The 26712-nt window shown below is 41.8% G+C and overlaps 1 protein-coding gene across 1 annotated transcript in view; it reads left to right on the top strand.

The window, feature by feature from the left end:
• The window catches only part of reps2 (RALBP1 associated Eps domain containing 2), a 75725-nt gene extending 50080 nt beyond the window's left edge, over positions 1-25645 (top strand). Inside the window, 14 exon segments of the mRNA XM_084309311.1 lie at positions 312-447; positions 583-646; positions 1179-1347; positions 1889-1942; positions 2148-2214; positions 2504-2569; positions 3409-3457; positions 3656-3792; positions 4235-4296; positions 5209-5301; positions 13214-13300; positions 13701-13834; positions 16313-16418; positions 23560-25645. Coding sequence (XP_084165437.1) covers positions 312-447; positions 583-646; positions 1179-1347; positions 1889-1942; positions 2148-2214; positions 2504-2569; positions 3409-3457; positions 3656-3792; positions 4235-4296; positions 5209-5301; positions 13214-13300; positions 13701-13834; positions 16313-16418; positions 23560-23628 — 1293 coding nt within the window. The 3' untranslated portion in view covers positions 23629-25645.
• The last annotated feature ends 1067 nt before the right edge of the window (positions 25646-26712 follow it).

Raw genomic sequence — 26712 nt, 5'->3', positions numbered from 1 at the left:
CCACATTGCCTGTGGTGCATGTTTTCCTATTGCTAGGTTTTAGTGAGTTTTTCCTTACCTTTGCGTGGGGTATGTCTGGGAGTGTTGCATTCATTTATTTTATTTATTTAAAATAATTTGGACTTCATGGTGTTTTTGTTTTGTTCTTGATTTATTGTGATGTTCCTTCTTGACTTGTTTAAAGAAGACGTGTCCGGCCCATGGGGACATTAACGTGTGTTGTCGGGCCTTACAAATACATTTGATTTGATTTGATTTGATTTGTGTGAACCCTCATTGTGTTACGCCCCCTGTGCATCTCTCCTCTCCAGGCCCCCTCAGTGGAGAGGCTAGACCAGCGGGGTCTAGCAGACTACTCTGACCCCTGGAGGATCACAGAGGAACAGCGGGAGTATTACACCAACCAGTTCAAAACCCTGCAGCCTGACCTAGGGGCTCTCATCCTGGGTAAGAACAGCCGCCTCTGTCTCTGTGCTGTCAGCAGCATGTGTATGTTTGATGTCTTATACCGAAGAGAAGAGTCCCGTGTTCCGTATTTTCTATCCAACTAACTTACTGCATACCTCTTGTGTTTCTTTCCAGGAACCATTGCGAGGAACTTCTTCACAAAGTCAAAGCTCCCAATACCAGAACTTTCCCATATTTGGTGAGTGCAGGCTCCCAGAGACTGTGAGTGATTATTCCAGGGTCATTGGGTCCATATTATCAGCCATAGACATCAGCAGGCTCACGGTGACCACAGTGACACAGCACCCCCACCATGACAGTGCAGATTTAGATCCTGTACTACTCGCCCCCTGGACATTTTCCATCTGTAAAAATAATGACGAACATTTAGGTGACATTGTGGATGATTATTTTATTTTAGTATGATTATTTAAGGACAAAGTATTATTTTCAGAGAAGTAGGAATCCACCCCCCCTCTCATGTATTTGGAGCTCCAGATTGTTATGCCTTACTGTGTGTGTGTGTGTGTGTGTGTGTGTGTGTGTGTGTGTGTGTGTGTGTGTGTGTGTGTGTGTGTGTGTGTGTGTGTGTGTGTGTGTGTGTGTGTGTGTGTGTGTGTGTGTGTGTGTGTGTGTGTGTGTGTGTGTGCGTGCGTGTGTGTGTGCGTGTGTGTGTGTGTGTGTGTGTGTGTGTGTGTGTGTGCACATATGTGTTTTGTTTTCTCTTTAAGGGAACTGAGTGACGTAGATAGAGATGGAGCGCTCACTTTCTCTGAGTTCTGCACAGCCTTCCACTTGATCGTGGCGCGTAAGAATGGTTACCCTCTGCCAGAGAGCCTTCCTCCAACCCTCCAGCCTGAGTTCATAGAAGAGGAAGATGACATACCTGGTACTCCTGAAGTAAGGGACAGACAGCCCAGCATCTCCCAGTGGATCCACACATTTAATAACCACCTATCTCCTTTCATCTCTCTCTCTATCTCTCTCTCTCTCTCTCTCTCTCTCTCTCTCTCTCTCTCTCTCTCTCTCTCTCTCTCTCTCTCTATATATATATATATATATATATATATATATATATATATATATATATATATATATATATATATTTATGTGTGTGTATAATCCGTTTGTTTCTGTTATTTTGCAATGCTGTGACATACTTTATTATTAATCCCTGCTGGGAAATTAGGACATCACAGCCGCATAATAGGATTCATAGTTATGTATCTGTCTGTCTGTCTGTCTGTCTGTCTGTCTGTCTGTCTGTCTGTCTGTCTGTCTGTCTGTCTGTCTGTCTGTCTGTCTGTCTGTCTGTCTGTCTGTCTGTCTGTCTGTCTACTTCATCTTACTGTATGTTCTAAACATATTAATCTTGTGTTCTGTGGTTATTCTCACTTTGACTCAAACACACTAAACATGTATTATGATTGTTTTTTTTCAGAGCGCAGAGCCTCTTATTGTCTTTGAGGACGCTGAACCCAGACCCAGTCAGCTGGTAAACCAAATCCCCCAAATCTTTCTTAAAATGTCCTCTGTCCTGCCTATAGAGGGCGCTAGCAAGTTATGTTTAAACATTTGTGCACCACAGGAATATGTTAAACTTAGAACTACAGTTTATGATTTTGCTGTATATGAGATATAATTTACATAGATTAATTTCCCCACTGCAGATTAATGTAAATGTCTCTCCTGTGTTGTAGAATACGAGCACCAGGCCAGGTTTGACCACATCCAAGCAGGATCTGGCAGAGGAACCCCACAAGCAAGGTAACATGAGCTTCACTCTGCAAACCATCTCCTCCGGTTCACAACTCCTTTTTAGACCTTTCAGAAAGAAGATATTTTTTTTTCTTGTTATTATTCATCTAAAACACACAGAACAAACTGCAGCTTAAATCAACATCAGTGTTTGCTTAGGACTTTTTCTTTATTTTTATTTTTTATTTATGGATAGAAATTACGTCAATAGCGTCTTAGCTGAAGAGCTTTGTACTTTATGAATTCAGATCAGATTGTGCATCCTGGAATGAATCCTCTTTTATCACTCTGTCTGCAGACATGAGGATGGCAGCACCTCGAGAAAAACATCTTCTACTAGTCAGTGCTTTTCCAAGCCGGCCAGGTGATATATATATTCAAACTATTGTCAAATAGAAATGTAAATGAAGACTTCATCTATTTGTCCATATGCACTAGTATGTCTCAGTGGTGTGTTTGAGGTCAGCAGTTACCATGAATTAAAATTGTATACAAATTGCAATATCTTATCCCTTTAAATTTCAAAGTAGAACTTTGTAGAATTGCTTGAAATAAAAAGATTCCAAGGTCGTTGATCTCAATCTCATCATCTCTGAAAACATCATTCCTGTGTCACCCCCCCCCCCCCCAAGCCTCCCCACTGTATCAATAAGGAGAAAAACAATACTCAGTCTACTTATTATAATTTAATTTGTATTCATATTTGTGAACAACATGAAATGCTCTTTCTCCCCAAGGTAGAAACCAGAGTACAAACACCCTTCTCAGTGATGTCAGAACATGCAGCTGTTCTGTTGACTTTGGGGAGAGCTTTTACATTCAAATTAACTTCATTCATATTCATATCAACATACATGAATGCACCTTTAACCCTTGTAAAACCACCCTGTGCATTCATTGCCACTGTGTCCACATTCGCCGTCAGTGGAGCATCTCTGGGACTTTTCTCTTGGTGACATTCTGCCGCATTTTAACTTTGGGATTGACTTGCTTGTGTTCACAACTCCAAGATACTGGGAATATATAAAGGCATGGTATTGTCATGCTTAAATATTTTGTTAGCATTTGATTTTACCTTACCTACAGCAGCATACCGTTTTTATTCTGTTCTATGAGGAAGTAGTTACTTCACATTTACCAGAACTCAAACAAGACCCAATAGTGTGACCTATCTTTGTTAATTTATTTTCTGATTCATTGCAGAGCCTCCTCATGAACTAGACCCACAGATGAAGCCCAAAACTAGGCCAAGGTAAAACACCAACAAATGTACAATAGTGTGTTGAACTATTATACAATAGGCTAACTGTTGTACTGCACATAACCTCACATACTCTATTTCTCTCACGCAGGATTTCATCCTTGTGTTTCTACCATTGTGTATATCTTTATTTTATTCTATTATATTCTTTATGTTTTTATGTATAACAGCTTCTCCCCCCCCCCCCAGGTCCTACTCCAGCACCTCTATTGACGACGCCATGAAGAAGTCAGAGGAGCCTCCCACCCCTCCGCCGCGGCCCCAGAAGACCCACTCCAGGGCCTCTTCTCTGGACCTCAACAAGCTCTTTCAGCAGGGCGCACAAGGTGGGACTCGACCTCAAACCCAACCCCGACCTTTCCTCAGTTCTTCGATATACTGTTAGGTTGATTTCTTCTTTTAACGCCGCTCCTCATGATGGAAGTTCATCCTGCTCTTTTTGCAGAGAACATTAAATGCCGCGAGCAACAGTTTTGCAACCGAGGTCTCATATTTTGTTTATGACCGTGCTCCATTCTTTCTGTAACAAAAGGGGAAACTGGAGATGTGTGCTTTCTATTATTTACTTTTGATAGAAGAGAGGTCCAAATCGGGGGATGGACCAAAACAAAGGATACCGTCTTGGAAGTCTTACTTTGTGCGGGTATAAAAAAAACTTTGGTGGGGATATTGTGTTTTTCAGAGTGAAACGCGAGTTCTGAATGTACAATAGAAGGATACCACCATCTACAATGGTCTATAGTCAATTGTTTCCCCCTCGCACTATAGGGGTTAAGAGTGGATGGCTGCCCCCTCCTCCAGCTCTGCCTCCGAGACCGTCAGCCACACAGGTACTGTGGAGAACGCCCTGTTACACAGTCACACTGATACCCACAAGGCGTTTTATACAATGCTTACCCACACGTGTGCTGCCTGATCATGTTTTCTGTAATGTATTAGGGAAATCTTAAGAGAGAGCAAGAGAGAGGTGTTATTGATCGTAACTGATCACTGTGACTTTATTGCTTTTATCGTTATATATGCCTATGTTTGTGTACAGCACTTTGAGCTACATGACATGTATGAAAGGTGCTTTATAAATACTTACTTACTTACTTACTTACTTACTTACTTAGCTAGCTCCCCGGTTACCACCGCTCGTTTGCTTAGCAACCAAATGGTTTTTCATAAATCATGGCTAGGTGGGCTTTATGGGCTCATAAATGTGTTTGACCAAGTCAGATTGATTGACTTGAACCAATACTTTCACAACAATGTAATCTCATGGCTTACCATTAGTACCCAGGTGCTGTGATTTTTACATAAAACAAATCTGTTAGTAGAAAAACAGCAAACCTTTTAACCCTATGAAACTAGAGCCTTTTAAATAAAATACTCTACTGGTGTGATACTAGTGTGATTAGAATCTTGAGAATTGAACATTCCAATCAATGTTGACAGATGTATGATAATTATCATATTTGTACAATAATTTCAACCTTTGTACGATAATATTGCCCTCTGTATGCCTGTTCTATTGGTTATGACTTGCAAATGTGATAATTTCCTCAAAATCCTATCTGGCAACACTGATTCCAATGTTGATGTCACAACTGGGCATTGAAAAAGGTAAAAGTTCTTGAATTCCAAGAATTATGGGGAAACATTAGGAGAGAAAAACAACGGACTCACCAAAGGGTTAAGAGACGTTTAAACATGGATTGTGTCTTGTCGGATCAGCACTGTTATGTTTTCATTGTCAGGTTCCTCACTTCATCGGTGCTACGGAGAAAACCCCCCAGAAGAAGAAGGTACAGCAGCCAAACTTTGCTGACTTCAGTCGCTTCAGAGAAGAGGTGAGCATACTATCTGATCTGTAGTCCATCACCTTTCATCTCAAGCAAACACGCAGTTAGATTTTATAAACGTTTATCTTTTTTTGTCATATTGATTGATATATACCTGCAGAAATACAATTAAAAAAGATAAAGACAAATTGTTCTGGCAAAAAAAAGAAGAAAAAAAAACATTCAACAAGCAAACTCAAAATTCCATCTCGGATGGTCGCAGTGTTCCTCTATTTTCCAGCTCTCATCTCAGGTACCTGGCTAGCTCATAAATATGCCATCCCGGTCACACTTGTCAAATATATGGTTCCCTATTCCAGGACAGAAATTAGTTCAGAGGCTATGACAGTGGCGTACATCAAAGTCAGCCGTACCGTGCATCGCATGCAAGCAAATGCATCTAGGATTTATTCATGGCTGAAGTGAAATGTCGCGCTGTTGGCAATGGTCACACCTCACTCTCTCTCTGTGTCATTCGATTTCTCTTTCCTTGTGTGTATGTGTGGGGGGGTGTCTGTCTGTCTGTCTGTCTGTCTGTCTGTCTGTCTGTCTGTCTGTCTGTGTCTGTCTGTCTGTCTGTCTGTCTGTCTGTCTGTCTGTCTGTCTGTCTGTGTCTCTTATGTGTCCACACACAAGCTCACTCACTTTAAAACATGATTTGATGACCTGTCAACGTACTGTATTTCATATGACGCCTCGCAACCTGTTTGGCGTCGTATTCCAGCATCTCCCACAGGCCTCCTTTCGCTACTGACTCAAACATAGCATCCAAGCGGATCCGAGGAAAAGTGCAGTGTTCAGTATGAGAGGTGGATATCTCTATATGAGTCATCAGATGAAGTTGGGTACAGATTCAGAGTATGTAGATCCCTCCACATGCAAAACCACCAGGGAGGGCTTTAACTCTTCAAACGACGTGGTTTTTCCCACAGCTGAAATATGACCCTGTCATGTGATATAGTCTTGTCTTGAGGCAGTGAACCCATTGGAGCCCAGAAGAACATCCGTCTCTGAAATTGAAACTCCCCGTCACCCGGAATAATTTTTATTGTCTTGCAGAGGGAGTGCTTCATCGAAGTTGTGCAGGAATTTAACTGACAGAAGCATGAAATTATGTTCTCCAATCTTGTACTTCAAAGCAATTGGTCCGTCATCAGAGGCAAAGTATTGCACGACAGAATATTTTAATTGTATTTCATTTTTATTAAAAATAATTTGTACAGTTTTTCTAAAGTGCTTCTCAGACTTGTAAAAATGAAAGAAAAGGAAGAAATTAGGAGCTAGCTCTTTTGTTTTTTTCATGTGAGTTGCAGATATGGTCCATTAACACTGACTGGTCCGCTAATGCTGAATGTAACATAGGAAGCATGAGAAAAGCACTGTGTTAAAGAAATATGTCCACCCGATTATCACCTTCCACAGCTGTGACTGGTCTGTGTGTCGTCGTCGTCCCCCCCCCCCCCCCCATGTTATAGCTGCTTATAAACTGAACATATCTGTATTTTGTTGTACAGTGTATGCTTATGGTACCTGTTACATAAAATAGTAGTATTGTATATGTACTAGAGATAATCAATTATGGAAAAAATCATAATCACGATTATTTTGATTGATATTGAAATCAATATTATTAAACACAATTACTTGTTGATTTGAGAACATCATATGATGAAAACTATTTGTTTTACATTTATTTTCATCTTCTGTCATCTTATAAGTTACCAAAGACGTTTCAAAATAACTGGAGACGTGCCGTGGCTCCCTCCTCTCTGTGTGTGTGTGTGTGTGTGGGGGGGGGGGGCACACCACACAGCACACCGCTGTGAAGGAAGGGACTTAAAACACAAGACAAAATGAGAGCAACACGCCATGCGGCACAATAATCGTTTTATCTCGATTATCTTGTTTTCGAGATCGTGGGAAGCCAAAATCGCAATTGAAATTGAAACTTGATTAATCGCCCAGCCCTAATGTGTACCTTCAAATAAGACGAACCACTCCCATCTGTCAATCAGCCGTGGCTGGTGTGCCTTGGTGTTTATCTTCTGTCGAGGAGAAACCTGACCCTGCCTTGCCTCTACTGGTTTCTCTAGCCTTTGGCCCTACATTTAGACGAGTCACTATGCTGCCTAAATGCCACTAATGACCAAGAACTGCTGATGGGTCATATTCTAATGTTGACCCGGGGCTTGTGAGGGCTCTGCTTTACTGAATGACCGGCAGTTTTCCACAGCTGATTAGTTTACATTTGGACATTTAGTCGTTTAGCTGATTAGTTAGTGGGGACCGGCTAACCGTCACATTAGAGTAAGAGGATGGAGTTTTAGGAGCTACAGTAGAACCTTGTTTATAAGAACCGAACCACAGACTTCTGACTGGGCAGCCGATTAAGCATAATAATGAGAAGTTGAGGCAATGTGAAAAAATATTATATGAATTATTGTACTGTACGTACAATGAAATGTAATGGGCATTAGAATACATGCATATCTGATGTTTTGAATAGGTTTAGGCTCCGGTGTTTCAGTGTGTTTTGGCCGTTTGAAACAGCCTCCATGCCTGAAGGGGTCTGGATTGATTTGCGAGGTCCTGCTTTTTTCTCTCCATGGGACAGGGTTAAAGAACGAGTCTGTTCTTTGGCTGTGGGTCAGGAGTCCTCCCCCCTGGCCCTCAGACAGATCAGATATATTTGGTTTAAGGTCAAAGGTCACCAGAGTTCCTAATGTTATTCAAACAAACACAACTCAAGTCTTTCCTCCTCTCTCTTTGGGAACCGTCTCGTCCCCCATGTTCTGTCTACTTGATTGAGTTAGTTTTGATGTTTATAATCAAATGACCACCGGGACACAAGTTTTAATCTTCGGTTCATGCTCTGTGTTTGGTTTCCTCTCTACCTCACATGCTCTCTTGTGCCCACGTGCGTCTCCCCCTCCCGTATCTATCTTATCTTATCCGTGTTCTTGTTCAGGTCCTAAACTGCTGCCTGGGCCCTCCTTCATTCTGAAATCTATCACGTACTCGGGTTTAGGATGAAGTATTTTCTGAAGCCTCCTTTTACATGGATCTCTGGAACAGCTGACTACAGTATGCAGCTGTGGTAATAAATAATAACGATAATGCATGTATATGTTTATTAACCCCCTCGGGGGGAATTCGTCCTCTGCATTTGACCCATCCTAACTATTTTAGGAGCAGTGGGCAGCCACAGTGCAGCGCCCGGGGACCAACTCCAGTTGTAACGCCAGTACCCTGGTCAAGGGCAACGGCAGGAGTATATACCTAGCGTGCATGTCTTTATATGGTGTGGGAGAAACCAGAGTACCCAGAGGAAAACCCACCAAACACGGGGGAGAACGTGCAAACTTCACACATGAGTGCTAACCACTGTGCCACCGTGCCGTGAACCGATATCACGTACAAACAGGCTATTCTACTGCTTTAGATACAAAAGCAAACAAAAAAAAACAGCTCAAATGTGATTGAGGTTTAATCGAAGGTTGGCGTGTTCCGTTAGTCCCTCAGAGGCTTGTACTGACCAATAATAGGCTCAGTAACCAGGCATCTGTGTGGGAGTGAGTCAGAGGACCGTAGTGCAGTCAGACACCCTCCGGGCAGGCAGCCAGAAGGGAAACGCTGCTGCTTCAGTCGTGACCCCCACACCACATCTCTCTCTCTCTCTCTCTCTCTCTCTCTCTCTCTCTCTCATCTCTCTCTCTCCTCTCTCTCTCTCTCTCTCTCTCTCTCTCTCTCTCTCTCTCTCTCTCTCTCTCTCTCTCTCTCTCTCTCTCTCTCTCTCTCTCTCTCTCTCTCTCTCTCTCTCTCTCTCTCTCTCTCGAGCAGAGCGGAGATTAACCTGACTGCCAAGACCGACCACCAGCACCCCCAGACACGCCACAGCCCTCAGAGGGCGGAGAGAGTCTGAGAAAAAGTCTCCTGACTGCATTTATATATGCGTCTGGGGAGGACTGGCGGAAAGGCGCGGGTCGAGGACGGGTCCTCTCTCTCCTCCTCCTCCGCCCTTCCTGGTGTTGTGTCGAGATGGTTCTTCCTCTCCAGTGTGGCATCTCACCCACATCACCAGATGGCGCTGTGGCGTACGTAGCCTCACGCCCACCTGATTTGGATCTGAAGTCCTTCTCTTTCCCTTTTCTTTTGCCGTTACCACAAAACAACATAATTAATTGAATGGGGGGGGGGACTATGAAGCTTTGCGTCCAAAAAACGATTTGAGAACAAAGGTGTTAAGTCTGCGGCGATGAAAATAACGCCAGCGGCCGGCCTCTCGCCCCATGACTTACGACTTGCACTATATGACCACACACATTGTGCATGCTACTACTGTGGTTTATTACCAACATAGCCACTTCTACCTTCACATGACTCCAGGATGTGGTCGTATATTATCCAATGGGTGCAGTTTAGAGTCATGTGTTTGTGTGGCTGCCAGCTAGTCCGTTGCGCGGCGCAGCAAATTACATTTTTATGTTCCCAAGGCCCAATCTTTACAGTACCGGCATGTGCCTGTTATAACCATCAAGTCGGGCTCAGGCATTTCAACTGCCCACCGCAAGGGAGAGACGGGGCCCAGAAAAGGAACGGATCCGATTCTGTAAAAGTAGTGGAAAACGTGGCGATGTAGTAAACCTGCGAATAGCTCTGCCTTGTAAGAAATGCTCCACAAAAGACAAGGTATGAGCCGTGTTGTATTCTGGTCAAGGAAACTATAAAAGAAGGAAGGGCCATTACGTTCACTGTGTAGCGCGTGAACCCACATTGGTGGACAAGTGTGGAAACTTTCAGTTCGGCCGACCATTGAGTTGAATGGGATCAGCCATCTCCTCGCTTATGTCATTTAAACAGGTTATTACCTCGAATGTCAGAATCGTCTGTAATTTGTTCCATTGTTAACTAGCTAACATTTGATATATTGGTTGATATATATGTATATTTCCTCAAATAGCTTGTATATTTTGCTTCCCATAGGTTTCAATAGAATTGGCACCAAGGTCTGGCACCAAGCAGAGCATAGAATGCTGGTGTTCTGGCGTAATGACTCTTGCTTATTTGATAGTTTCCTTGATTCTGGTTGTCACTGTGTACTGAGGCTCCCATCGCTCCCACACTGAATTTGACAGTGACATTTTCTTGACTCGGAATGACATCACTGGAGGACATAATATTCAAACTCATTATCTCTTGTGAAAAAAAAAAGATGCCAAATTGTTTACAGTTTTGGGATATGTGTGAGATTAAATGCAAAATAAATGCACATTGTTTTACTCCGAAGTGCCTCTTTTAAACACGCTATCGTTATTTGTCTCTGTGGCGAAGGCGAGCAACTTTTGATCCAGCATCCAGCGTGTCTATCAAGGAATGATGGATGAAAGCCGGCAGGGAGATGCAATAAAAAGAAAACAGGTTAATCCATCAGTGGTTCCCCTGAGGAGAAAGGAGGCCACAGCTGGAGAGCACTAGATCCTGTTCTCAGTAGGGAAGACGCTGATTTATCCGTGGATACATGGACTACATTTCCTCCAACCACTTCTGCCTGTCTTTCATGTCATGTCATGTCACCGTTTCATTACCAGGGCCACCGCCTCTTAGCCAATTAATCGCTCGGTTTGGTCTTAAGTCGCCCGAAGACTTTTGTTAGTCGATGAGGCATTTTTCATGGGCTTTTTGTTCCATGCCGAACAAGTCATGTCCCGAACGAGCGCAGTGTTAAGCTCATAAATCCTGTGCTATAACCTGATCACTGTATCCATTGTGTTTGTGCCATGATCAAGTGGCAATGACCAGTGTTGTAGACTAAGGATAGCTGGGTATAATGTGTAAAGTGTCAGACGTATGGTGTACAAGCTTTTTTTAAATTGTACATTTTGACCTTTGGATTGTAGAGCTACCAACTGGTGTGACATTTTGTGTGAGATGTTGTCACACGCTTGTCATTGGCAAATGTCACATCTCATTCATGGGATAGCGCCACCGGGAATGACATGAAACTCTGCACGCCTCTTCCCCATCATGAATGAAACACTCTGTGTGAAGTTTGGTGCAAATCAGACTAAGTAACACTTGACACACATTACGATCCATGCGATTGGATGTGGCAGTCATATGGTTGAGCCCAGCAACATTCAGAAATACACAGGGAAAGATGTGTGTCTGTTTTGTGAGAATCGGGTGGACAAACCTAGTCCCTGGGGGAAAAGGCTATTTTATAAAATATTGGAAAATCCAATAATGGCAAAGTTGTAGACCAAGGGTACTTGTAAATGTGTACAATATCTCCTGCCAATGACTTATTGTGTACGTACAGGCACGTTGGAAGGGGGGGTGCGGGGGGTGCTGCAGCACCCCCCCTCAGTTATTGCAAAAATAAATATATGTATATATAATTATTTTTTTTTTTTTTATGACAGTATTTATATATTTGTATATACTGTAACTGTATAACTGTAACACTGTATATTATAAGTTTATCCTGCTCAAAGCACTTCACCATTTTAATATTGTGTGTATTGTGTGTATTGTCTGATCCCGAGTTGAAGAATTGGCTCCAAAAGAGAGACAACTGGATGCCCATGATATTCAGCGACAAATTAGAGGCAAAGCATCCAAAAGCCCATTCTTTGGCTTGAGCGCTGACGGAACCACTGATGTCACTCACTGGAAAAGAACAATTCTCGTGTAATATACAGTTCGCCGATGACAACTTGGAAGCTCAGAACTTCTTTTGGGGTTTTTACAATGCCCGGCCCAGACACAACAGCCGAGACGCTGTTTTTGTGTATAAAATACTTTTACGCCTCGACCTGCCCATGGAGAGGCTGATATGATACTGTTTTGACGGGGCCAGCAACATGTCTGGGGGGTACAGGCTAGACCAGGGGTTCCCAAACTTTTCAGGCCGCGACCCAAAAAAAACGGTGTCAGAGAGCCGCGACTCCCACTATTATAGGAGGTAAAAAAAAATTTAAAATGTAAACGGAAATGTATGGTTGAAACATGCAAACGTTCAAACGCACACACACTAATAAGCATTGGAGGCTTTTAACCAGGGCCGGACTGGGGAAATCATTCAGGCCAGGAAATATAGCCCCAGTCAGGCCACTTTTTAAGCAGGGGGTCTGGGGGTCCCCCACCAGGATTTCTTTTGTTACAAAGACTTCATTTCCTGCATTCTGGTGCAGGAATTTTTTTTATTTGTACCCTTTAAATGCCAGTGTTTGTGATGGCATCACAAATTATTGTTAAAAAACAGGCTAGCATATGTATGATTAGCAACAACACAGAATTTTATGGATTTTCAGTTTTTTGTAATTTATAAATACAATATTTTATTCAACTTCAGCCCTGATCATAACACCACATATTCATTTTATAATTCTAACCCTTTAAATGCCAGTGTGTGTGATGGCATATATTTGCAATATATCAAATGCAAAGTACATTTTTCTGGGGGGGATTATTACAGGTTAGCTAGTGATCTCCTGGTTGTTCCCCACCTAGGTTATCTAACTATTGCGCTGGTGCAACTAGAAACACTGGCCTGGCCTGATTCTAAGTTCAGTGGCCTGACCAAAAAAAAAGAAAAAATGTAAATTGTATTTATTTTTGTATCATCTGGCGACCCCCCAGCACCCCCTACCGATTTAAAGTTCCAACGTGGCTGTGTACGTATATGCCATTGACCTATGCCATTTGTGACCTTTGATTTTAATGCCACCATCTGGCTGATTGGTGTGATATTTGTTGTGATGTATTGGCACACCATTATCTATCATCGTGGCAAATTGCATGTCTCTATCATGTACTATGTCGTGACAAGCTACTTCTTTGGGGGGAGGGACGGACCGACGGACGGACTAACTATAAGAACTTATGAGGGAAGACACCTGACCATGTGTCTGTGTTGCAGGAGGAGAGTGGTGTTAAAGCTGAGGAACAGAGTCCACTGAGGAGGGCTGGGCCCAGCGCTGAGGACCTGACCAACATCACCAAACAGGTCACAACTCTCTGCATGGCTCCCTGGCTGCCATGTTAGCCTTTAGCTCCCTTTGGTGCGTGTGTGCGTGAGTGTGCATGTGTGTGTGTGCGTGTGTGCGTGTACGTGTGATCAAGCCATGTAGCAGAGACAATGCTCTTTGCAATGCATCCTTTGAATCTACAGAATATATATATCCTAAAATAGGATTGGAATCAAATGCTCAATGTGTGTGTGTGTGTGTGTGTGTGTGTGTGTGTGTGTGTGTGTGTGTGTGTGTGTGTGTGTGTGTGTGTGTGTGTGTGTGTGTGTGTGTGTGTGTGTGTGTGTGTACACGTGCATGGCTGTGTTTGTGCTGATATAGTGCTTGTGTTTATAATGCCAGGCTTTACTGTATAATGGGCTTCTTTCCTTCCTCCAGGAGACGACTGGAGTCTCCCAGAGCCAAGCGCCACAGAAGCCGGTCCGCAGGAAATACCGCCCAGACAGCCAGAACCTAGAGGCCACGCCCCCTCCTGGTGGTCTGCTTGCTGCCCCCACCAAGCCTGGCCAAAAGTCAGTGAAAGTCATTTTTATCACTCTCTCTACAATAGTGAATGTCCCTAACAGAGAGAGAGAGAGAGAGAGAGAGAGAGAGAGAGAGAGAGAGAGAGAGACGCCCCATCATTCTTTCTTTTTTTTCAAGTCTAAAATGCACATAAATTGCTGATTCAATTAAATCTACTTGATGAATTAGGGTAACTATAAAACTGACCTAGTCTAATGTCACTCCTTCCTGATGGATGTGCTGTAAGAGAGAAGCTCACATTAATGTAGCTGATACAGTAGATCTCGAGACACGGGGGAGACTTGGGAGATTTAGTAGAACACGGATTCAAGGCTGTAAAATGCATTTTAAACAAACTAACATTAAACATTAAACACATCTTCATCAGAAATCTTGAGACGATGTATTTCAGGTGATTTGTTTGACCTCTACCTGCCCCCCCCCCCCTTCCCCGTGGAGACATGGGGGAAATCCAACCTGATGCTGTTGACCCCGGTGTGCAAATATTGACACAGCGTGATGGCTCCAGCATATGTGTCTGGTGGGATCCCCTTATTGGCCAGACAGCTCATTGAGGCTAAAGCTGTGACGGTCACTAGAAGGTGACCATCAATAACAGCGGTGACAGCGAGCGATGGCTCAGTTTGATTGATGTGAAGCTGCTCTGGTTGTTTGCTCTGATGCTTACCGTCTTCTAGACGGATAAGATACGTGAATACCTTATCATAATCTTTGGTATAGATACTATCTTTTCTTGTGAAATATGATTTTTATCATCAATCGTGATAATTACAGCCTGAAAAGGGAAAATGAAAAACCATTCCTTGGTGTCAAAGGTCACCACTCTTCTGTCTTGCCCTGACCATGACATGACCATGTTTGGGCATCGCAAATAGACGTCGCTCTGTTTTTAGGGGCTGCAAACTGAAAATGGGGAGAACCACTACTTTAGACTGGTTGAATACAAAATGACTTTAGACAAATTTTTCATTACATTTATTCACCTCTCCATATACTATACTTAGATTATTAATAGAATAGGAGAAGTAGAAATTGAAAACTGTTCAGTAATTGTTTAGTAATAGATTTTTTTTTACAGTTTGTTTATAACTATCCCTCGGTCCCATCAATTCTAATCCCATCAGTTCATCAAGTCTAAATAGGCAAAAATCTGCAGTCTTATTTCCTATCTCCCTAATCATTACATCATTATTATTATTAATAACTACTTTCTACTTAAAGGGGAACTACACCCAATTTCAGAATTCACACATTACTCTAGTCCAAGACAGTACAAAAATATTTGTGAAAATGATCAACTCTCTCAACTCACTGGACGCCAGACCCGATGATAGTTGGGTTAACTCACCGACCGTTCAGCGCCAATCACGAGTATAGTCGGGTTTTAATCGTTATTTCTTTTATTAGCGATATCCATTCATTTTCCTCCATCCAGCCTGATGTTATCGTTGGGAATGGGTCTGAGCTCGCAAAAGGGCAAATACCTATGCCTTCCAGCTGGTATTGCACTCCATTGGGAATGGTGTTGTTTCTTTTCTCAGGCGAGGTAGGCCTCAACAACGATGGCATGGAACAGTAACCCCGCCCGCCCGTCAATGTGTAACGGTCGTAATGTGGTACGGACCTCCACAAGCAGTATTTGGAATGGCGATCAGATAATTGGATTATTTCTTTTGCATTACATCAGATACAAGGCTGTGTGTGTGTGTGTGGTGTGTGTGTGTGTGTGTGTGTGTGTGTGTGTGTGTGTGTGTGTGTGTGTGTGTGTGTGTGTCTGTGTGTGTGGCTGTGGCTGTGCGCTGTTGGGTGCAGGCGGTGGGGGGATGGGGGCGCCGCGGTCCAGGGCTCTTTTCATTCTTGCACGAGGAAGGATAATAATGATGATCTAGCGTTGATTTCAGGAAGATTCGATAATCAGGCGAAAAACTATACTCATATTCAAAACAGTATAATACGGAAATGTACCGATGAAAAAACAATCCGTTTTGTACATGTTGACTAGAAGCAACTCACTGATAATCGACGGGTGTATAATTAGACCCATAGCTATAATTTAAGATATATTTTAAGCACTCGCAAATCTCGCAGTCCCCCCATTGATTAAAGCAGGGGAGTTCTAGTGCCCTCTCGCGCATTAAGCAATGGCGCAGAATGAGTTAAAACTGAAACTTGGGAATATTCTGAGTTCATAGGTACATGTTCTGTTTCAGAACTGAGACCACTACTATAGAATGACGCTCATTTGAATGTAAACAATGCAATGTCTATGGAGCATCTCCAGACTTTATATGTGATGAGATCACACGTTTGATTCTTACCCCACTGGTGTCTGGCTGGTTTATTGATTGAACTGTCTTAGGCCATGGAAATAACATGTTGTAGTTTTTTATTTGAGTGGTGTTCCCCTTTAATAATCTCTCTCTCTCTCTCTCCCTCTCCCTCTCCCTCTCTCTCCCACTCACCAGGCTACTGTCGAGACAGAAGAGAGAGATCCAGATGGCCATCCGTAAGAACAAGGAGACCAATGCTGTGTTGACACGCCTCAACAGCGAGCTCCAACAACAACTTAAGGTCAGCACCTCTCTCTTCTCACGCCATCTTTCTTACTGAGAACATCATGAAGTACAGAGGGAGCCGTACCACGGGTACAGTCTGCACACTATGTTTAGCTTCAGGGGTGTGTGTGTGTGGCAGACTACCGGTATGTGTGTGTGAGTGAACTGCATTAGTGGCTGGTCTGATGGCCCATTCTATCATCCACAGTCCTCCCCCCGTCTCAGTTATCCCCACAGGGCACGCGAAATGGGAAGGCCAACTCCCCCCCACACACACACACAGCTCTCCGAGAACACAATGACAAGACACATACGTGACCCAATAGACAAAACACCATTTTAAGGCCACAGTCACATGCCTCTTGTCCATATATTCAGTGGTGGAAGAAGTACACAGTTCCTTTACTTAAGTAAAAGTAGACATACCCAGATAAACAAGTACTCTGATAAAAGTAAAAGTCCTCCATTCAAATTCTATTTGCGTAAAAGTAGAGAAGTATTTGCTATTGAATGTATTTTAAGTATCTAAAGTAGGGCTGTCAGTTTATCACGTTAATTCGATTAATTAATTACACAACAAATTATCGCGTTATGAAAATTAACTCAAAGGGGACATGTACTATAAATGTCATTTTTCAGTCTCTAGCATTGTATTATAGTAATAGGAGTTAGTATCAATGTGTTTTAGTGTCTATATACCATATTGGCGGATTGCTCTGATTCAGCTCAGATAATTTCCTGCTCCAGTAAATTAGTCCATCCTGATTTGAAGGCCTGAGTCACGTCATTCAGGCTCTGGGTAGAAGACAGTGATGTGATTGGCTCTGTGGTTGTAGCTAATGCCCGCCCACAATCTACATAGACTAGACAGCGAGTGGAAAACCACTTCCTCATACTGCGAGGCAGTGAAACCCGACACCTCTGCATACTCTGGAGGGAGAGAGAGAGAGAGAGATAGAGAGGGAGAGGGAGAGGGAGAGAGAGGGAGAGACAGAGAGAGAGAGCCCCCCCCCACAAGCTGCCGCAGGGAGAGAAAAAACGAAAGGAAGAGACGGCCTGTCTTTTTTTTCTCTCTCTCTCTCTCTCTCTCTCTCGCACCCCCCCCCCCCCCCCCCTCTCTCTCTCTCTCTATCTCTCTCTGTCTACCAGTCGCAGACTGTGTGGACTGACTATCACTCAAAGTGCTTATGGGCGGAGCCAGGCCATAACAGCCTGAAATCTTGAAGCTGGAAAATGATGGTTTTGAGTACTTGATTAGAAATATAAAACAATGCATTTTTTTAAAAAAAAACTTACAGATGTCTTCAAGAGACTGACAGGAATTGTGTAAAGTTGCCCAAATAGTGCTAGGAATAGCAGTACATGTCCCCTTTAACTCAAAATTAATAAAAACATTTTTTTAAAGAAATGTTAATTAATTTTTTTTTTATCTCATTCATTCCATAAGAACGTAGAATACACATTTACAGACTTTTTTTAATATGGCCCATTTGCATGTTCTTGGTATCTGATTCTAGGGACATCTATGGATCTCAGGGAATGTATTCCCAATGTCAGAAATACTGTGTCTGTTTGGCTGACCCCTATTAGTCGATTAGTCGACTAATCGGTCGAAAGGAGCCGTAGTCGACTAGCCAACCTCTTAGTCGAATACAAAAAAAATATATATATATATTTATAATGTTTTAAAAAATTTAAAAAAAAGATTTAATCATTCTTTCCAAAAGAAAATAGGCCTAGAAGCGTGGCTAACGCTAATGGCACGCATACCAGAGGCTAACTGCCTACGAAAACAGGCACAGAGGCACTGAAAGAGGATTTCACCCATCTAATGAACACACTAGACTAGACAAATATCAAGATGTATCCATCAGTGGACCAATTGCATGCTTTTGCAGAGGACAAGAAGCCTTCAGTCGACTCCTTCAGACATTAAGCACCCCCCACAGCCCAAATGGAATGATACAAAATTAAAAAAAAAAAAAATGTAAAAAGAAATATTAAAAATATTATATATATTTTTTTATTTATTTATTTTTTGTCGACCAATAGTCGACTAAAGACAAATTTTGACCAATCATAGTCGACCATCCAAATCCTTAGTCGGGGACAGCCCTTGTTACTAGGCTTGAGTAAATTGTAATGAACCAAATGAGAATATCAATTAAAAAAAAATTATCTTTGACTGTGAATAACACCATGCTAAAATTGACCAGACCTGAAAAATCTAAGCAAATGAATAAAGGGAAGATGATTAAACAGAAGGTTTTGTAGATATACAGTACTGAATTCTGCCATCCAGACACATGCCATTTGAAATATGATTATAGAATATAGAATATCAGGCCTAAAATGGTTATGCGATTAAAATGCGATTAATTCATTACAAATCCTGTAATTAATTAGATAACAAATTTTAATCGCCTGACAGCACTAATTTAAAGTAAAAGTATGCATTCTACTTGATGTTTGCGTATTCCTGTGTTAGGGAGTGTGCAATCAATAGCTAAAAGAGTTGTACGCTTCCTGCTGACTTGTCGTACAGAACTTTGGATAAAAGCGTCAGCTAAATGACAAAATGTAAATGTAAATCCTCGATCCATTGACCCCTAAAGGTTATGTTAAAGTGGTATGTGGTCCAGTTATGCTGCTCTGATTACATCCTCTTGTAAGGTGGCAGGCTTCAAATGTGTATATATTATAATCTTCTATAATATATACAGCTTAAAACCTATCTCTTTGCTCAGGCATTTCAATGCCTTATCTGCACTATTCTTACCCTGCCTACTTTTCTATGCTAATTTTATCTTATTTTACACTGCCTATCAAATTCATGTGTCGGTTATCACACTTTTTACTTCTTACTGATGACTATTTTTAAACTGAATCATTTTAAACTATTTTTCACACTTTTTACTGTAACCTTGCTATTTAAATTTTTTTACTGTTGCTGTATGTCGGTTCTATTTTATAATTTTTAGACTATTTTTAAACTTAATCATTTTAAACTACTTTATTATTTGTATTACTGAATAGAGAGCCTATTAGGATGCTAGATCCTAATGTGAAACACTGTGATTTACCATACCCTGCTATGCTCACCCATGCCTGTATTTTTACTGTTGTGAAGCACTTTGAACTGCAACCTCTGTATGAAAAGTGCTATACAAATAAAGTTATTATTATTATTATTATTATATAATCGTATATAATTATACAGTATGCAAAATATTTTTCTTCAAAGTAACTAGTAACTGATGGGTTCAGGTGAATGTAGTGGAGTAAAGTATAATACAGTACAATATTTCCTTTGAAATGTAGTGGGGTAAAAGTATAAAGTTCCCTAAAATGGAAATACTCACGTAAAGTACAAGTAGCTCGAAATTGTACTTAAGTACAGTACTTATGTGTAAAAATACTTAGTTACTTTCCACCACTGCATATATTGTAGGTACCCAGGCATGCGTTGCTCATGGGACGCCGGGACGAGGTTGCACGGCGTGCAACCAGTCTGTGAGCAGAAGCATGCGCACGCACGCACATGCACGGATGTACACACAGGAATGCGCTGCACTCGACTGATGCGCCAACTCTACTTTGGCGCCAACTGATGCGCCAAAGTACTACTTTGCATAACAATACGGCCGGTCGTCAGGTGTGTTCAAATACGTTCTCAGATACATTCACACCAAACTTGTGAATGAAATGTGTTACATTCCATTCATAGAGGAAATTAGGCACTGTCTTTAGTCTGTGCTATGCGAGGGAACATTTATGCGCATGCGCGGGTGCACGTGGCGTCATTAAAACATAGTGCAACCAGTCGTCCCATGAGCAACGCATGCCTGTAGGTACTCCTGCAGCAGACCAGGGTATTTATTGTGACCGCTGAGCTGGCATTTGCACATATGTCTTATAGGGTTGGGCATTATGAGTAATTTAGTAGTTGAGTATTCAAATTTTTTTTTATATATTTTGGATGACACAGAGCAGGAGCACATGGCCATACTGCGGGCCAAAAGAGGCTCAGATTATCGACAGTGCTATACCTCGTGAATTAGATTTCTTTATTTTTTATCCACTTTTTCTCCTCTTTTTCTATTTTTCTCCCATCCCAATTCCACTGTGCCAATTCTCCCCTCCCCTGTCTTGAACATTGCTCACATATGCCCCCCACTGGCCGGTTGTAGGGAGGATAGAAGCCTTGCATCATGTGTCCCCTCCGATACACGAGGAGGCAGCCTGTCACATCGTTTCACCTGCCAGCGTGGACTCTCATTGGCGAGGTGTAACATGTGGGAGGCTCACACTAGCCCCGCTATGTCCTGTCTCTGCTGTGCAGGCGTCCCCAACCGACCTGTAAGAGTCGCTGTCCACAACGTCCAGATTACCACCCATCGACTTCCACCCCGCTAACGCTGCCAATTGAGTTCGTATGACGGCTGGCCCAAGTCGGAGGCAACGCCGACAGCCGGAGTCAACCCGGTGTCTCTTGCGTTGGTGACGAGTGCAATGTCTGCTGCGCCACCCAGCCGCCGACCTCGTGAATTAGATTATAACTAACTACACACTTTACGTGGTGGGTTTCTCTAATTGAAACCTTGCACCGAAGAACACATAAATCCGTTTTGAATCTTTTTGGACAGCCCATGTGTTTGCAGTTGTGAAGTTAATCTAAATCACTCGGGAGTGTGAGTGTGATATATCACAAAAAGAAAACGACCCAACCTTGACCGTCTTTGAACACAACACTCTTAATTTACCATCTTTTAGATAATAAAGTTTGAAAACATTGTTGAAAACTTAAAACAGATTCATATCTGAGGTACTCGATTAGTGTATATAGTATATTCTATACTGTTCACTCTCGGGCCAAAATAAAAGCAATATGTGAATTTTGACCAGTGTTTCAGTAGTCAAGTAGATGGTAATACAACGAGTAGTCCATCCCTGAAGTCCTACATGGTGTTGTTTTGCTGAGAGTGAACTTAAATCCAAGGGCACAAAGCTCCATGTGTTGTATTGTCTGCAACGCCATTCCCAAACTTCTCAATAGCGTGTCAATGGGAGCTTCTCTAACCTGTTCTCGACTGAGTGTGACAACAAACGCTCCTCACGTTTCCAACACGCTAAAATGCCCCCCCCCCCCCCCCCCCCCCCCCCACCCTTGACCGTCTTCTCCACTCCCCATCACTCATAGTCCAGCTAATGGAATAGTCTCAGTTGTTTTTAGGGATCTCGCTGCGACACACACGCACGTCGACATTTGGAGCACATGCGTGCCGTTCTCATCCAGCAGTGAAACCTTTATCCTCGCATGCCGTAGTGGTTTTTTATAGCTTCCCTACAACAGATACCGGGGATTACATCCAGGGATACTGATCCAAGAATTCACAGCCACGGTCTCAGAGCCATTCGTCTCAAATGTCACTCCGAGGTCTAAGCGTGTGAAAGTCAGTCTATGGATATTGTCTTTGGATCATTTTATATGTCGTTTTCCTTGTACTAGATAGAGTAGGTCATCATCTCTGCACGCTCTACTGATTTGGCCAGTTTCCTTTCCAGCTCCTACTGAATGCTGTGGAGAAACGGCACATGCGCCTGTATTTAGACGCATACCGTCTCGAAATACCAAAAAGCCTCCGGCATTCACAACTGTCTCCTCCAAAATAGAGCGTGGACCAGCTGGACAGGCATGCTGGTTATGCGGAGGAAGAGGAGGAGGGAGAATGGAATGGAATAGCTGTATTATTCCTCCTTGGTGGAAAAATAAAGTATACAGTATACAAAGCTCAAAAAGGTTTTGTAAAGAAGGGCAGCAGGTTGGCAAGTTAGTCAGAGAGGCCACCGTGTGAGGAAGGTACTGATTGTGCCAAATACTGCTATGTGCTTGATTTGATTTGACATTAAAAAAAATACAAGATTCCAGAAAACATCAAGGATGCTACACAAAAAAGTCAAGACTTATTTCCATTGTGGTCCTTGGTCTCAGACAGACAAGCAATACAAAACATGACCATAACAATTTGACAAACTACATAGACATGTACATTTTAAGTGCAGTACAAATGTAGCCACAGACAACAATGTATCAGACAACATTTTCATGCATTTTAAAATCTAGTTTTTAACATTGTCGAGGAGTCATGATTTGACTTTTTTCTTAAAATTTTGTCTACTGTGAAGGTAGCAAATTCCAATTTGTGGCTCCCCAGAATTTTAAAGAACATTTGCCCATATTTGTTTTGAACCTTGGAATACACAGGTTATGGGTATGCATGTCCCTATTCCACTGAAAATAATTTGTAAGATAAGTGGGGGCCCTATTGTTATAAATGTTGTGAACTATATTGAGCTGAAGTTGAACGAGCCTGGCTTCCAGGGGGAGCCAGCCCAACAACTGGAAGTGTTGTTTGCCCACATGTGCTCTGGAGGCTAGTCCTAGAGTTAATCGGATGAGTTTGTTCTGGGAAACCTGTAACTTTTCTTTTAAAACTTTGGTCAGTCCTCCGCACCAAGAACAGATAGCATAGTCAAAGCAAAAAGAAACAAGTGAATTTGCCAGAATGCAAAGACTTTCAGGGTCTAATAAATGTGCTTTTCTGGACAGAAATTTAGTTCTGCCATTAACCTTGCTCATTCTTTTGAGAGCCATGGATTCCCCGCTCAGGCTGCTGTCTAGGTGGCAACCTAGGTGCTAACATGCAACAGTGAGTGAGTGAGTGAGTGTGTGGAGTTTGCATGTTCTCCCCGTGCTCGCAAGGGTTTCCCCTCCCGATAAGATGAACCCAATGGAAAAACATGCACAACAGATCGCGTTCCCTGATGAAGACGGACAGGAGCACTTGGATTGGCCCCCGGGGCGCGCCCCCACGCCGCAGCCCCTATCTACTCCCGGCTGCCCTTGGGGGGAAGGACAATGGGATGGGTCAAGCGCAGAGACTCAATTTCATCGGCGACCCAAAGAAATTGCATGTGTGTTCCTGTGTATGCCGCCCATCGCATGTGTGTGTCACTGCATGATGAATAAAGACTTCTTCAAAAGTCCAGTTTATTATTATTATTATTACAATGACGACGGTTGAGCTCAGTTTGGCCCGAGTTGCATGGGTTTGTTCAGAGCCAAGTGATCAGAGCTCGGTGTTCTCTGCCTGCAGGAGGTTCACCAGGAGAGGATCACCTTGGAGTCCCAGCTGGAGCTGCTCCGCCCGCTGGCTTCTGCATGACTGGCCCACGTGTCTGGCTGACTCCAGGCTTCAGACCCATCATCCCGACTGCTCTGCCGTATGAAGGCAAACGGCGGTAACCTGCGCACATGAGAAAATTACTTCAGAATCTCATGTAAATTGGTACCTTGTACCAATACTTTTGGCGGAGCAGGAGATAATAGATATTTTTCTCACTTTTTCACCGCTCGCGCAGTTGCTGCTGTTTGGCTTTTCGTCTGTACACTCAGTACACTATGAACCCAGAATGTTTGATCCGAGTTTCAGGAAGCCGTCTGTTGTTTTCCATTAGGAATGGAGAACACATACAAGGGCTGATGATAACACAAGCAGTGTCGACTCAACCCAGTAGCCTAGCGACTTACATTTTTGCTTTTCTCTGCATTGAATAATTGAAAGAGTTCCACGCAAATATTTTAAGTTTTTGTTTGTTTTGTTATTAAAGCTTGGGATAAATTAAGCTTAGCATTATATAACCGTTCTTTGTTATTTTCATCTGTATATTACTTGTAATGATATTTTGCATGATTTAAAACCATGCATTTTATAATCACCATGTATGCAGATGCAAAGTATCATTCATTGTGAAATTATTATTATTTATTTTTTTCTTTTACTATTAGTTACTTATGGATATACCATTACTTACTAAATGTTACGCTTGTTCACACATTACCACTACTGTAAGTAGCTACACATTGATCCGCAGTATCTTCGGGAACTCTAAAATATACAGGGTCCAAACTATAATCTTTCTTCTTCTATGTGTATGTTTGTGTGCATACTGTGTGTATACACACACATGTGTTAAAGCAAGCTATGGTGCTACTGCTAAATGTAATATTCCACAGATGCACCCCTTGCCATATCAGATACACATTTGAAAAGGTTGTGCTTTATTTTTGCATATGTCTTGTTTTGATGTGAATGGAGAATATGAGAATATTCCATTGTGATATGTATTTCAGGCATGCACACATGAATGGGACTAGATTTCCAATGAACTCACGCTGTAGCACTGGCACATGTGGCAGTGAGAAGGAGACTGAAGAATGTTGTCACTTTTTTTTAACTAGATTTGTTTGAAATATTCCCAAGTTACTTGAATATTTGCCTGATGTTCATCCCATCTAAACTTTTCCTGTTTAAAACAAAGAAAAAAAGATATAGATCACAATAGGAATTTTTGTATGCTCCATACTATGTATATTCTATTTTTGTTATGTTTCTCTCTCAATAGATTTTCAACCTTTCTGCATCCATGTAATTGCAGTGGTTTTAATATTTTTTAAAGGAACACTCCACCAAAAAGAAGAAACATTGTTATACCCTGGCCTATACTCTCACACATATCCCAAAACTTTATTATTGAGTTAAAGAGTTAAGGATCATAACCGTCATTATGATGTAGTATTAAGTATTTTTAGGATACAGCTCAGTGAAATTATGAAAATGAAAAATATCAAGGCTGTGATTAAAGGTTCTCAGAAAGGCATAATGCAAAGGCCTTAATATATTGTTGTTGTTTTTGTTGTTTTGTTTTGTTTTTCAACTCAATAACTCAAACCAAATGAATTTGTACAAGACCATTTATAGTTTTGGGATATGCGTGAGATAATAACTAATGAGATTTATGTTTTTGATGGGAGTGTGTCCATTTAATTTTTAAATCAATTTGATGGTAAAACAAATAATTGAAAGCAGGAATGTTGGTGGTGGCAGATAAAAGAAATGAGCACAATATTCTTTTTGACGTTTTGCAAAAGAAAAAGTAAAGTCTATATGCGCATAACGTGGCTTTGATTTACCTATGCAAAACTGTGGTGCTGATTACGCTTGCTTTAGACCATATTTTTTATACATCCATGTCTTGTATATAAACTGAAGAATGACTGTGTTGTATTATGTGACAGCATGCTTGTATGTTTGACAATACATTGTGAGCATTGAACTGTGAATGATAAATTGTCTGATGGTGCACAAATTACCACTGGATTTAAGAAAATAATCAAACTAAACAATCAATAAAATTGTCTATTTTTATCTTGTTTGTAATCCTATTATTGTGCTTACTCTAAATTATTGATTCAATCAATGGAAGTCCCAATGCAGTCTTCGATTACATCACCGATATAGAAAGAGGAATCTTGACTGAAAGGTCTTTAATGTTCTGCAATGTTACGCGTTCCAGATTTCAAACTGGTCAGAACCGATAATCTGATTGATTGTCTTGTAGTCCATGGTGTTCATAGATTAAATCTGAACAATTTGGTCACAAGCCAATCGAGAATATCAAACATGTTGAATATTTACGACAATGTCGTAATGTCAAATGTCTGCAGTGTGTAAGGGAACCACAGAACATAAAGAGTTGAACAGTCAGCAGTGCCATGACTTTTTCCGGGTACATTTTCTCGGTGGTCATAGAAAACCAGTCCCGGTGTCAAATTGTAGGGAGACCTTGCTGGTCATGGAACATCCAGGGCTGCTTCGCAACTCACACTCGGTGCACGGTGGCAGTGTCCAGGAGATGCCTTTTTTCGCTACCATAAGGTCAATTCTACCCACATTTGGCAGGTGGCTGTGTTAATGTCAAGCCCTGCAGTGCTTGCAAGATTCTAGGTTAGGAACATAGTCAAGACTGGAGTGTAATCTTCAAGTGCATGGTGCTCAGTTTGGGCAAAGTCGTCTAATGTGTGTATTCTAATGAATGAAAGACAAAAGAATCTGTGAAATATGAAATATGTGTGGGGTATAGTACGGTTTCAATATCAGTTAGGATTTGGAATATCTTCGAATCTAGTGCATGCAAGGCTAATTACTTAATTCAGTAAAGTACAGCTCTGTGACTTGGTTTAATGTTTTTTTGGAAAACAATGGAGTTCTATGCCTTCTGGAAATAAAATTATGCTGGCCTTATCCTTTAAATGTGATGTGCTTTTGTGTTGAGTAACATTATAAATATAATTATAATTTACTGCATTTTGAGTAGGGCTTTACACTAACTTTTCCTCTACTGGCACTGGTGTGTCCAACCTTCTCCATAGGTGGTACCAACACATTTGGTTGCTTTTTAAAATGAGT

The sequence above is a fragment of the Notolepis coatsorum genome (assembly GCF_963971535.1).
Source record: "Notolepis coatsorum genome assembly, chromosome: 2".
In the NCBI taxonomy this organism is placed as follows: domain Eukaryota; kingdom Metazoa; phylum Chordata; class Actinopteri; order Aulopiformes; family Paralepididae; genus Notolepis; species Notolepis coatsorum.
This window is presented reverse-complemented; position numbering and strand designations above follow the sequence as displayed.